Below are 13,341 nucleotides of genomic sequence, written 5' to 3'. Positions count from 1 at the left end.
AAGTCTTCTTTTGGAAAGAGGGCGGGAAGCGGTTCGCCGCTCCTGGGGTTGGGGAAGAACGGATTCCTCAACTTAGGGTAAATTTTTTATTTATTTATTTTCTCTCAACGTACATTCAAACAATACTGAGTATACCATCTATTTTCCATGAAAAAAATGCAGTAATTTTGTTAGTAACTAATATCAATCATCAAAAAACCGTTGCAAAATTTTTTATTTCTAATTTTGTCATCTGGTTACTGTTCTGCCGGCATGTCTCAACCGCCCGTAATTACAGGGTAATTAGTCCAGGAAGACACACACCACACGATAAAACCCAAAAGATTTTATAAGCAGAAAAACAGAAACAGCTCCCTTTTTAAATGTCAAAGGGATTTTCTGGTACACACAAGGCACAGGTTAAATGCAATCCAATTGCTCACCCAATAACTGGGAAATTGAGTCCAATTCTAAAGTCCAGAGAGTCCAAACACAATCTTGAACAGCACAAAAACCACGATCTTGACGAAACAATGAATCAGATAAACTGCCATGAGGCTAAAACGCCAGGTTGCACTTTTATCTGTAGCACTAATTACAGCAGCCCCACCCAACCACAGGTAGCCTCATTTTCTCTTGTAATAATCCTTCAGTTGTTGTCTCCTATGTATCACTCTACGCATGCATGGATGTGTCATTAATTCTTGTTCAGAATCCAAGGATGATACAGATGATTGATCTCCTCCTGGGCTGTCTGCCAGACTCCCTCTTCCCTGTCACTCACGCTTCCTTGGTCAGAGGAGGCTTCGTCGGCAGATTCCATCGGGAGCAAAACAGTCCTGCGGCATGTGGATGTTTCCCCCACATCCACCTGCACATTCCTTGGGGCAGGAGCTGGGCCAGAGCTAACCACAACAGGTTATACACATTATCTTTTCATTAAATTCCTTCCTTAATGTTCCTTCAAAAATATAACACCAATAACATTTCTAACTTACTAGACATTGGGCCATAATGTTTCCTTCCTCTCTTTATTCATTTTTCTGTAAGCTAAGAAAATCCTTTATAACCAATCAGATGTTAACAAAAAATTAAAAACAAAACAAATAAACACAAATTTAGACTTCTTCCCCCCCCCCCCCCGCCCTAAGTAGTACATTTAACTAATCCCAGATTCCTCGATTTAGGACCATTCCGTTCAGACATCGTTTCCAAACAACGGGGGTCCAAACCTTTTCCTTGCCGCAGCAGCCGGGCGGTTGGGGGGGGGGATCTCCAGCATTCGAACCAGAGATCCAGCAGGAGGGAAATCCCATGGGCACGACTCCCGAGTCCTGTACGGTCATAAGACGAGGCCTGTCGGTGCCGTTCTTTCCACCATTGCACGAATCGTCCTTTCAAAACCCCGCTTCCAATTTGAGGTTAGCAGGAAGCGCAAAAAAAAAAAAAAAACATTTACAATTTCAGGAGAAACGGAAAGTAGGGAAAGCGAGTAGAATGCTTGGCTGCATAGCTAGAGGTATAACAAGCAGGAAGAGGGAGAATGTGATCCTGCTGTTTAGAACGCGGGTGAGACCACATTTGGAGTACTGTGTTCAGTTCTGGTCACCGCACCTCGAGAAGGATATCATGGAACTGGAAAAGGTGCAAAAAAAGGGCAAGATCAAGGAAATGGAGCCCCTCCCTTATGAAACCAGGCTGCAACACCTTGGTCTCTTCAGCCTTGAAAGACGGCGTTTAAGGGGTGACTTGATCAAAGTTTATACAATCATGCATGGGATAGAAAAGGTGGATACAGAAAAATCCTTTTCTCTATCACACAATACTAGGACGAGGGGCCCCTCCCTAAAGCTCACAGGTAAGAAAGTGAGGACAAATCAAGGGAAATATTTCTTCACCCAGAGGGTCCTTGGGAATTCGCTTCCAGAAGAGGTTGTGACAGCTGTCAGCCTGGAGAGCTTCAAGGCAGGATTAGACAGATTCATGGATGCCAAGTACATCATAGGTGGTTATTGAAATGGATGTCCATGTGGCACCCCTATGTTGGTTGAGGCAGGCAGGATTCCCTTGGATCCCATTTGTTGGGGGTCAAGGGAAAGGGAGGGTTTTCCCTTCCCTTTCTGCTCAAGATCCCCATGGACAATTGGTGGGCCACTGTGTGACACAGAATGCTGGATTCGATGGGCTTTGACCCAATTCAGCATGGCTCTTCTTACGTTCTTATATTCTTGGCAACTGGAGGATTTCAATTCCTGGGGGACTTCAATTCCCAGAATTCCCTGGCCAGCTTTGCAGGAGAATTCTGGGAGTTGAAGTCCCCCAGGCTTAAAGTTGCCAAGGTTGGAGACCCCTGCCTTAAAGGGCCCGGACCATCATTTCTTGGAGTAAGGTTTGCCCATTGTGTGACGCTACAACCAGCGGGCGAGCTTGGCCTCAGTTCACACAACTCAGCTTTCTCAAAAGACACACACACGTCACTCGGTTGCTTTCACTTGCCGGTCTTATAGGGTGGGTTCAAGAGGGCCCCCCACCTTCTGTCTTGGGAGGGAAGCCCACGAGTCTATCGCAGGGACCCGGTGACTCCTTTTGGCTGAAATTCTGTTGAATGTGCTGCAGCAGCATTGTGGCGGCCTGCTCGAAAACAGCCGGCAACACCTCTTCCTCCGCATCGGTGAATCGGCTTAGGACATAGTCTTCTACGGATACCGTCGCTGTCGGACGGCCGATGCCAATCCTGAGTCGGATCATGTGCTGTGAAGAAAATAATATAATATAATATAATATAATATAATAATATAATAAATATAACATAACATAATATAATACAATATAATATAATACAATACAATACAATACAATATAAATAATAACAACAACAAAAACAGAGTTGGAATGGACCTTGGAGGTCTTCTAGTCCAACCCCCCGCTCAGGCAGGAAACCCTACACTACTTCAGACAGATGGTTATCCAACATCTTCTTAAAAGTGTTCCAGTATTCTAACATTCACAACTTCTGGAGGCAAGCTGTTCCACTGATCAACCATTCTGACTGTCAGGAAATTTCTCCTTAGTTCTTCTCTCCTTGTTTAGTTTCCATCCATTGCTTCTTGTTCTGCCCTCCAGCGCTTTGGAGAATAGACCAAGAAGAATCAGAATTTTATAAAATTTGGGATAGGGTCTATACCTGGTTGAACAAAAGAAATTCTCAATGAATTTAAAAATATTTATATTTACTATTTACTATGTGTAGACGTTTTTATTCCTCTGAATTGATCTAATCAACAACAGTTTTTCCTTATTGTATCATGGAGACTTCTATTCTAAGCGGAGCGATTGTAGCTCCTCTTTGTGTTGTGTGTTTTGTCTGGTTTTTTTAATGTTTGTACATGATGTTTTGTTCTTTTTGAAAATAATAATTTTTTTTTTAAAAAAAACCCACATTGACAGCATTCTCCTTTTCCCCTGAAAAAAGGCACACAAAAAATCTACAGTTGGGATGGGGGACCACCACGACAGATTCAGTGAACCCCCGTCAAGCATCATTAGATCAGCTGACTCCTTTCCCTTTTCTCAATAGGGTCCTGCTCCAATTTGCCTCTGTCGCTCGGCAGAGGGAAACTGACTAGAACTTGTGTGCAGGCAGGCTGGCAGGCTTAACACAGTAATAGCCTTTTCAGCCTGGCAACCGCCACACCAGTGTGATTTTTAACCGGGCTCTATTACCAGCGCAAGAAATCGAGCCACGCCAGCGTGTGAAGGGGGATTGCCCAGGATAAGCCGAGATAGGCCTGGCTGCTGGGATGGCAAGATTTCAATCCAGGATCTTCTGTTCCTACGGCGACACCAGGGTGTAAGGAAGGGATCCGAAAGCTAAATTAAGACCTACGTCGGAGTGCAGGCAGCCGATGCAGGAACGGACTCCGTTGTGACCCCTGAAAGATAAAGGAGGTCTGTGAGATCCCGTTGTTCTTTCACAATGGGTTTATTTCAGTCCAAATCATAGAAACATAGAAGATTGACGGCAGAAGAAGACCTCCTGGTCCATCTAGTCTGCCCTTATACTATTTCTTGTATTTTATCTTAGGATGGATCTATGTTTATCTCAGGCATGTTTAAATTCGGTGACTGTGGATTTACCAACCACGTCTGCTGGAAGTTTGTTCCAAGCATCTATTCCTCTTTCAATCAAATAATATTTTCTCACGTTGCTTCTGATCTTCCTCCCAACTAACCTCAGATTGTGCCCCCTTGTTCTTGTGTTCACTTTCCTATTAAAAACACGGAGAGTCTGCAGGCGTCTGTAAACAAGAGAGAACCGTTTGGCATCAAATACCTTGCACTTCCGCCCAGTTTTAGGGAGATCTTCCCCAGGGGCTTATCCAGATCATCGTGGACCAGGTAGATATCTTCAACGTTCAGGTTGTATCTTTCCGCTGATGAGAGAGAGAGAGAGAAGGGGGTTGGGTGTCAGTGGGGGTTGGGTGTCAGTGGGAGAGACCAATCTAGTGGGAGACAACTGGTTGAATTAGATGGTTTTTTGTAATGGTGATTTCCAGAGAAAGCACCCCAGCTCAACGTCTCCTAACCCAGAAAAGGCAGGTTTGTGGAGGGAAGGGAAGACAAGGGGCATTTGTAGGTGCAGTATTTATATACGAGAGAAGAAGAATTGGAAAATGTCCTCAGTGGGAGAATCTCATCACTGTGAGCTCCTTCCTTCCTTCCTTCCTTCTTCCCATCCATTTCCATCTCCCTCCCTCTCTACATTCCTCCTTCCCCTTCATTCTATATCCTTCCTCCCTCTCTTCTCCCCTTCCCTTCATCTCCATCTCACTTCTTTCTCCCTCCCTTCATCTCCATCTCACTCCTTCCTCCCTCCCTTCTTTCTCCCTCCCTTCATCTCCATCTCACTCCTTCCTTCCTCTTCTTTCTCCCTCCCTTCATCTCCATCTCATTCCTTCCTTCCTCCCTTCTTTCTCCCTCCCTTCATCTCCATCTCACTCCTTCCTTCCTCCCTTCTTTCTCCCTCCCTTCATCTCCATCTCACTCCCTTCTTTCTCCCTCCCTTCTATTTCCATTTCCATCTTCTTCCTGCCTCCCTGTCATTTCCATCTCCCTCTCTCTCTCTCTTCTTCCTTCCATATTTCCATCTCCTTTCTCTCTTCCATTTCCCTCCCTCCTTTCCATCTCCCTTCCTCCTTCCCTAATTCCATCTCCTTCCTTACATTGCCGTGTGATTTGTTTAAAGTAGACAATGTTTGGGTAAACCATGGTTCTCAACCTGGGGGTCGGGGGCCCTTTGGGGTGTCGAATGACCATCTCACAGGGGTCGCCTAAGAGCATGGGAAAAGACAAATTTAGTTAGGAACTAAAGTTTTTATCCTGGCGCCTTGGAACATATTTTTACAACCCACCCAATCAGGCGTTGACGGTGGGGGTGTCCCTTTGACCTTCCTGCCAATCAGCTTAAAGCTCTGTTGGGAAAATTGGTGTTAGACTTATAGTTGGGGGTCACCACAACACGAAGAACTGTGTTAAGGGGTCCCAGCATTAGAAAGGTTGAGAACCACTGGGGTAAACCATGGTCCCTATCTTATATGCACAAACTAAGCCCCAAACATATAAGTCTTAATTTGTGATTCCACAACGGTTCTTCAATTCGTCGTGTGACCCATAAACCAAACTGGGTGGCTTGAGTAAACCAAGGTTGACCAACCACAGAAAGGAACGGGAGACTAAGCAACCAGTGGCTTAGCCTCCCATTGAGATGTGGGAGCCTCACAGACAGAGGTGGCCATTCCTTGGTGGGTGGGGAAGACGAAGCAGAGCCCGTCGTACCAGCGGTGACCAACGAGATCCCGTTGAGGTTCATGAACTTGCGGGGTTTCACCAGCAGAATCTCCGCTTCTCCTAGGCTGGCCATCACCACATCCGCACAGCACTGCTTGTCTCTCTTCCACTGGTCAGCCACGTCCAACTTGGAAGCTAGGTGGTTCAGCACTGCCATACCCACGCTGTGCCGGGTGCCAGGGAATGTGTGGTTGCCCAGGCCAGCCACCTGCAAAGGAAGAAGAGAAGTGAGAAGAAGAGTAGATGCTTGGAACAAACTTCCAGCAGACATGGTTGGTAAATCCACAGTCACTGAATTTGAACATGCCTGGGATAAACGTAGATCCATCCTAAGATAAAATACAGGAAATAGTATAAGGGCAAACTAGATGAACCAGGAGGTCTTTTTCTGCCATCAGTCTTCTATGTTTCCATGTTTCTAAGCGATGAACATGGATTTGCAAGGCTTGTCTTCTTCTCTAACCTTCTCCAGAAGTTTCTAGAGATCACATTGTTTATTGTATTTATTTATTTATTTATATTATTATTGTTATTATTGTTGTTATTATTATTATTATTTATTAGATTTGTATGCCGCCCCTCTCCGTAGACTCACATAACAACAACAACAACAGAGTTAGAAGGGATCTTGGAGGTCTTCTAGTTCAACCCCCTGCTTAAGCAGGAAACCCTACACCATTTCAGACAAATGGTTATCCAATATCTGCTTAAAAACTTTCAGTGTGGGGGCATTCACAACTTCTGGAGGCAAGCTGTTCCACTGATCAACTGTTCTGTCTGCCAGGAAATTTCTCCTTAGTTCCAAGTTGCTTCTCTCCTTCTTTAGTTTCTACCCATTGTTTCTTGTACTACCCTCAGGTGCTTTGAAGAATAGGTTGACTCCTTCTTCTTTGCGTCAACCCCTGAGATATTGGAAGATTGCTATCATGTCTCCCGTGGTCCTTCTTTTCAGTAAACTAGACATACCTAGTTCATGTAACCATGTTCTTCATATATTTTAGCCTCCAGTCCCCGAATCATCTTTGTCGCTCTTCTCTGCACTCTTTTTAGAGCCTCAACATCCTTTTTACATCGTGACGACCAAAACTGGATGCAGTATTCCAAGTGTGGCCTTACCAAGACCCATTTTATTTATTTATTTGTCAAACAGGTATAGGACAGTAGTAGTTGGTATAAACATAAGTAAAAGGTAACAATAAAAGAGGACAATATAGGACGGTAGGCACAGTGGTGCGCTTATGTATGCCTCTTAGAAAGGGGGAGAGGTCGACTGTAGACAGTCTAAGGTTAAAGTGTTTGGGGAAGAAACCATGGAATCAGGTAGGGCATTCCAGGCATTGATCACTCTGTTGTATTTTCTGCAGTCGAGTTTGGAACGGGTTTGAATCTGTTACATGCTCGTGTGTTGCTGCGGTTGAAGCTTAAGTAGTCATTAACAGGAAGGACATTTTGGTACATTGCCCCCAAGAATTGGATCTCCAGACCACAGGATCCTGAAGGCCAGACCAGTCAAGATTTCCTAATTCCATTCCCTTGAAATCCAGCTGTTGCTTGGTTGCAATCCACCCAGATGTTTACAGGAGGGTGGAAGATTGCACGGGGGGGGGGGGAGGTGGAAACAGGACAACAGCTGCCACTCTTCTAATGGAGACAAAAGGGAGATGTAATCTGGTTATTAATGCAAGCCTTTAAGCCCGAAAACATCTAGAAGGAATAACTGGCACGCTGCCCTAGCTTTCTTTAAATGTCTTCTCCCCACCCGCATATGGAAGGTTTCCGTTACAAAGAAGCGGAAGTCTAATGTGATTGCCATGCTTGCTTTACCCCTTTGGGTTGCCGGTAGAGTTGACCCAACCTAACCCGGAAGCGATAGACTCCAAACCGGAAAAAGCTTTACCGTAATGGCGTTCGCTCTCCCAGCGGCGGCCTTACCATCATTCGTTTTTGAGCGGTTTGTAGCTCGTCCCCGCGGTGACCCAGAGCCCAGCGCAGGAGTTGTCCGAGGGGCTGAGGACGCATCATGGCCTCTCTACCTTGGCCCTCCCCCCCCCTTCCTTCCCGAAGGCCCACTTCCGGGGCCGGCCGCAAAGTTAAAAAAAAAAAAGCCGAGCTCTCCGGCGGCGACTTTGCCTCCTGGTTCCGTTAATGTGACGTCACCAGGCTTGTGGCCTATCGCGGGAGGCCTGGCAGAAAGGTTTCCGGCGCCATCTTTCTTGGGGGCGAAAGCTCGAGTCTTCTTTAAGAGAAGCTCAAATCTCAGCCATGGACTAACGTAGTTAAAAACCCTTAAAAAGATGCAAATACGTAACTTGCTATTTTGAAAGTTAGACATTTAAGTCAAAGCCTTTAGGCTGCAATAATATAATATAATATTATAATAGTATTAATAAAAAAGAGTACAAAATGCCAAACCCAGTCTGAACATCCGGCTGTCACCATGAATAACTACAAAAACAGTAACAATAAAAATAATAACCCCTCCTGTATCCAACTAGCACCAGTGAGTGCTATTTGTGTCACTTTTTAAAATGTTTAGTTGACTGAGTTTCATTAATGAATGGTAAAATAATAATAAGAACAACAACAACAATAATAATAATAAACAATAATAAAATTCTGTATTGGCCAAGTGTGATTGGACACAAGGAATTTGTCTTTGGTGCACATGCTCTCAGCGTACATAAAGGATAGAATAGAATAGAATGGAAAAGAATAGAATAGAAGTCTATTGGCCAAGTATGATTGGACACAAGGAATTTGTCTGGTGCAGATGCTCTCAGTATACATAAAAGAAAATATATCATTTGACAAGAATCATGAGCAGGGGTGGGCAATTAATTTTGCCATAGGAACCCATGAGAAATTGGGATGGTTTTAGAGGGCCGGACTAATATAATTAACTCAATTCTACCCAATACAGTATATTATGATATATTGTATCTTGAAATATATTATATTATTAATATTAATATATATATTTATTATTATTATCATTATTATTTATTAGATTTGTATGCTGCCCCTCTCCGTATAATTATAATTATATTATAATTATAAACTAATTGCCCACCCCTGATATATAGTATACATATGCTGGTAACAGATGCTAAATGAAAAAAGTTGAAATCATTTGGTCATTATCACTTCCCTATAATTCCAAATTAGGAAACATGATCCTGGAAAGTTCCTTTATCCAATTTTAAGTTAATAATTCATCCAATTCATATAATGCTACCTGATTATTTCATTTTTTTAAAAAAATCCTAGTTGCCTAGTTTCTTTCTACTTCTATTTTGATCTATCAAGGAACTTGTTTGCTTTCCATAAAAGGGGAGAGAGATTCGTATTTAATAGTTTTATATTTCCAGAGTAATATTCTCCTTCCTTCCTTCCTTCCTTCCTTCCTTCCTTCCTTCCTTCCTTCCTTCCTTCCTTCCTTCCTCCCTCGATTTCTCCTTCCTTCCTTTCTTCCTCCCTCGATTTCTCCTTCCTTTCTCCCTCCATTTCTCCCTCCATTTCTCCTTCCTCCCTCCCTCCCTCCCTCCCTCCCTCCCTCGTATGCATACTTACAAAATGTAGGCTGCGATCTCCGTGCAAGCAGAGGGATTTTTTTCTTCCAAATGAAAAACATTTTAGAAAACACCCTTTACTGAAAACCAAGGTGACCTCTCAAAACACAGGGCACTTGAAGATGTTAAGTAATTTGTTAGGTGCAAGTAATCCTCCTGCAAGCAACTACAATTGAGACCAACAACTCAGTTATTCAGCATAGAGATCTCTAAACATGATGGCGCTTTCAGTCTTATTTAAGCTTTCTTTGGTTTTACAGACTTGCAGAGATTGACAAAGGCCCTAAAGTTACTTTTTGATTCCTGTCGTAACTGTGAACCGTTCCTAAATGAGGTAGTTCTTAAAACATGGATTGCCCATATTTGAGAACGAAGGTTGGCATCTCGCAGACGGGCATAAAATCCTGGAAAGACAGGCCTTTGCCTTCTTTAAATGATGTAACTGAGGCATTGACTGTTCTCTTCTTTTTTTGCATTTTGTAGAGCCCTTTGGTGGGTTTTAGTCCTGGAAAAATCCTTTTTAGGAGAGAGCTGAAAACAGGGTCTTCCTCTAAAGTCGGGACAAGCTACGTAATGACTTTTTGGCTTTGGAGAAAATCAAAACTAAATTTTAATTCTCTTCCGTACAATCTTTCTGCGCTCTAAAGATTTGGAAGCCTGACAAGGAAACCTCCTTTTTTAAATTCCTTTTTTTGCCCCCTCTCTAGCAGCCAACAAGAAAGTTGAGCCCGCCGAGCGGTTGACTATAGAAACCAGGGGATGCAAATTACAGAGAAGTCGGAGAAGTGATGGAGGAGGGAAAAAAGGTCGAGGAACCCAAAGCAAAGGTGGAGGTGAGAAGGTTGCACCTCGGCCGAGAACAAGTGGATCAGACAGAGTTTGAGATGCACTGATGGAGAGTAGAATAGTATGGATTAGAATAGAATAGAATAGAATAGAAACAGAAGAGAACCAGGATTTTTTCAAGAAGATGTTGGATAACCATTTGTCTGAAGTGTAGGGTTTCCTGCCTAAGCAGAGGGTTGGACTAGAAGACCTCCAAGGTCCCTTCCGACCCTGTTGTTATTATTATTATAGAGAAGGAAGGGGAGAGGACGAAAGTAGGGAAGTGGGAGAGAAGGAGAAAGAAAGACGAGAGAGGGAAGAGAAGGAGATACTGTAGAGGGATATGATATAAAGGCGGTACAGGCAGGGAATTAATATATAAAAGGTGCAGATTGAGATATTGGTTCATGTACTATTAAACATAAAGGTATAACTGTGTATTTGTTAAGATTAAGGGATAGGTATGTGAAGTAGACCCAGAGACAGGGTTTGAGCAATCGGTACTTTTATTCAGCTCAGAGAATAAGTGACAGCTCAGCAAGGTAAAGTGACGATTCAGCGAGTACCGACTGGCTCTGCAGGGAGAAGCCGCTTCTTTTATACTTTTGCGGTTCCCGCCAAAGCGAGAGCCGGCCGCGTCTGAGCCAATCAGGAGCGACTTCCTGCTTGGGCTCAGACAGCGCTGGAAAAGAGGAACAAACTATTTACAGCGTTACAAGGTAGCCATTTCAGGATACAACACCCCTCCCCTCATAGTTGGACCCATCCATCAAGAAAGCCACGTGACGAAGTCGTCCAATCGGTGAGGCCTTCGAGACTCTCGCGCTGACCTGCGCAGTCCATTTTCTCCTTCGCCACTGACTGTGGAGGATGGCTCGCCGCTGTTCTCCCGGTGCGGCGGACTAGGCCTGGCGGGCCCAACGAAGGCCTCGGAGGACGAGGATGGCTCGGCGTCGCTGGATGGTTCCCCCTGGCCCGATAAGTCTCTCTGCGTGTTTCTTAGTTCGGGCAATGTATAAAAGTCTGTTGAGGGGGGAGAGTCCGAGTCAGCGGGTTGTTGTAATTGGTTTTCAGTTCGTTTCCGAATGTGGTCTATGTGTCGTTTCCACAAACGACCATCCTCCAGTTTAACAATATAAGTCTTGGGTGCATTTTGCTTAACAATAATTCCCTTCATCCAGTTTACATTTCCATCAAAGCATTTTACATATACATTTTGACCCAAATACATTTCTCTTTCTGGTTTTATGCACATTTGGTTATTATTCAAACAGAACCTTGGGTTTAACCTGTCTAGTGGTGACCTCAACTTTCTCCCCATCAATAACTCTGCAGGGCTTACATGCGTGTGCGAGTTAGGGGTAATGTGCTGGGTTAATAAGAATTGGTCCAAGTTCTGTTGCACATCTCCAGGGCCTGACCTGTGCAATGCCTCTTTTGCCACCCTTACGTAACGTTCTGCCAACCCGTTAGCCCAGGGCGAGTAAGGCGAGATGAGGGCATGTCTGACCCCCAGGCCATCTAGGAATAATTCGAATTGCCTGGCTGTTAGTTGTGGTCCATTGTCAGACACCAATAGATCAGGGCAACCATGGGATGCAAACAGTCTGCTCAATACCTTGATAGTGGCACTTGTGGTTATGTTGTTCATTGCTATTATTTCCAACCATTTGGAGAAAGCATCAACCACTATTAGGAAATACTGAGACCCCACTGGGCCAGCAAAATCAATGTGGATCCTAGACCAAGGGCCAGCAGGCTGTTCCCACTCAGCCGGAGTTGTTTTGGGGGGATTGGGCCTAGACTCTTGGCACGGGTCACACTTTGAAACCCAACTTTCAATATCAGCATCAAGCCCTGGCCACCATAAATGCCCCCTTGCTAGGCTCTTCATCCTGACAATCCCAGGATGGCCCACGTGTAACATTCTGAGTACCTTTTCCCTTAGGCGTTTGGGGATGATCACTCTATCCCCCCACAGCAAACAACCTTTTACATATGACAATTCAAGCCTTTTGTTCTTAAAATCACACAATTCAGGTTTAACAATATCATTTTGCCATCCCTTTAGAACACAGTTCACTACTTGTTTCAGGATTTGGTCTTGCTGCGTGTGTGCAGCTACCTCTTTTGCTGTGGTTAGTGGGTTTTCCTCGAGTTCTATCATTAGCACGTCTGTGGTTGGAACAGGGTCTTCTACCAAGTCTGCTATGGGGCATCTGCTGAGGCCGTCTGCATGATTGATTTCCTTCCCCCCCTTGTGGGTGAGCTCATACTGATACCCAGAGAGGAAAAGGGCCCATCTGATTAGTCTTGGAGACATAAAAGGTGGAGTGGGCTTGTTGGGGGCTAGCAGGCCTAGTAGGGGTTTGTGGTCAGTGACTAGCTCAAAATTTCTTCCAAAAATGTAATTGTGAAACTTCTTTACCCCTGCCACTAATGCCAGAGCCTCCTTGTCTAACTGGCTATAATTTCTCTCCGTGCTGGTCATGGTTCTTGAAAAAAATGCTATTGGGGCCTCTGTCTGATTAGGTAGAACGTGAGCTAGGACTCCTCCTATGCCGTACGGCGAAGCGTCGCACGTGAGCCTAATGGGTAGTGAGGCACTATATTGGACTACTACACTTTTAGAAGTTAGTAAATTTTTTATTTGAGCAAAGGCTTCACGTTCAATTTTCCCCCATGTCCAGCGGGCTTCCTTCTGGAGTAAACGATGGAGAGGCTCTGCTACTGTTGCCTTCTGCTTTAAAAAAACGGAATAAAAATTAAGGAGGCCCAAAAATGCTTGCAACTCACTCTTATCTCGTGGCTCTGGGGCTTCTCTAATTGCTCTCAGCTTCTCAGTTGTGGGGTGGATACCTTCCTTATCTATTTTATATCCTAGGAATTCAATACTGTTAGTTCCCCAGACACATTTATCAGGCTTGATTCGTAACCCTTTGTCCTGTAGCCTCTTAAGTACTTCCCTTATTCTTTTGTTCACTTGTTCCTGGTTTTCCCCTGCAATTAAGATGTCATCAAAATATGGGATGGCCCCATTTACCCCTGACAATAGGCGTTCCATGATGCTCTGGAATATCCCTGGGGCTATGCTCACCCCAAACTGTAACCTCGTGCATTT

General features: G+C 44.3%; 2 protein-coding genes across 3 annotated transcripts in view; one reads left to right on the top strand and one right to left on the bottom strand.

Annotated features, from left to right (window-relative positions):
• Positions 1 to 72: 72 nt before the first annotated feature.
• On the bottom strand, positions 73 to 7,961 carry PTRH1 (peptidyl-tRNA hydrolase 1 homolog). Its single transcript, XM_070758835.1, has 5 exons — positions 7,759 to 7,961; positions 5,815 to 6,034; positions 4,313 to 4,412; positions 3,866 to 3,911; positions 73 to 2,730 (listed from the first exon to the last, which is right to left on the bottom strand). Exons 1-5 carry the CDS (start codon positions 7,846 to 7,848, stop codon positions 2,494 to 2,496), a joined length of 693 nt encoding a protein of 230 aa, XP_070614936.1. The 5' UTR covers positions 7,849 to 7,961; the 3' UTR covers positions 73 to 2,493.
• The window catches only part of TTC16 (tetratricopeptide repeat domain 16), a 30,048-nt gene continuing 24,395 nt past the window's right edge, over positions 7,689 to 13,341 (top strand). Inside the window, exon 1 of one of the 2 annotated variants that reach the window (XM_070758802.1) lies at positions 7,689 to 7,777. Coding sequence is in view for 1 of the 2 variants with exons in the window: in XM_070758801.1 (XP_070614902.1) it covers positions 10,184 to 10,228 (45 nt within the window). In the remaining variant the exon portion in view is untranslated. Of the gene's footprint in view, positions 7,778 to 9,755; positions 10,229 to 13,341 lie in introns of those variants that run through there. The other variant, XM_070758801.1, reaches the window with a different exon arrangement.

The sequence above is a fragment of the Erythrolamprus reginae genome, chromosome 8 (genome assembly GCF_031021105.1).
Source record: "Erythrolamprus reginae isolate rEryReg1 chromosome 8, rEryReg1.hap1, whole genome shotgun sequence".
Classification (NCBI taxonomy): Eukaryota; Metazoa; Chordata; class Lepidosauria; order Squamata; family Dipsadidae; genus Erythrolamprus; species Erythrolamprus reginae.
This window is presented reverse-complemented; position numbering and strand designations above follow the sequence as displayed.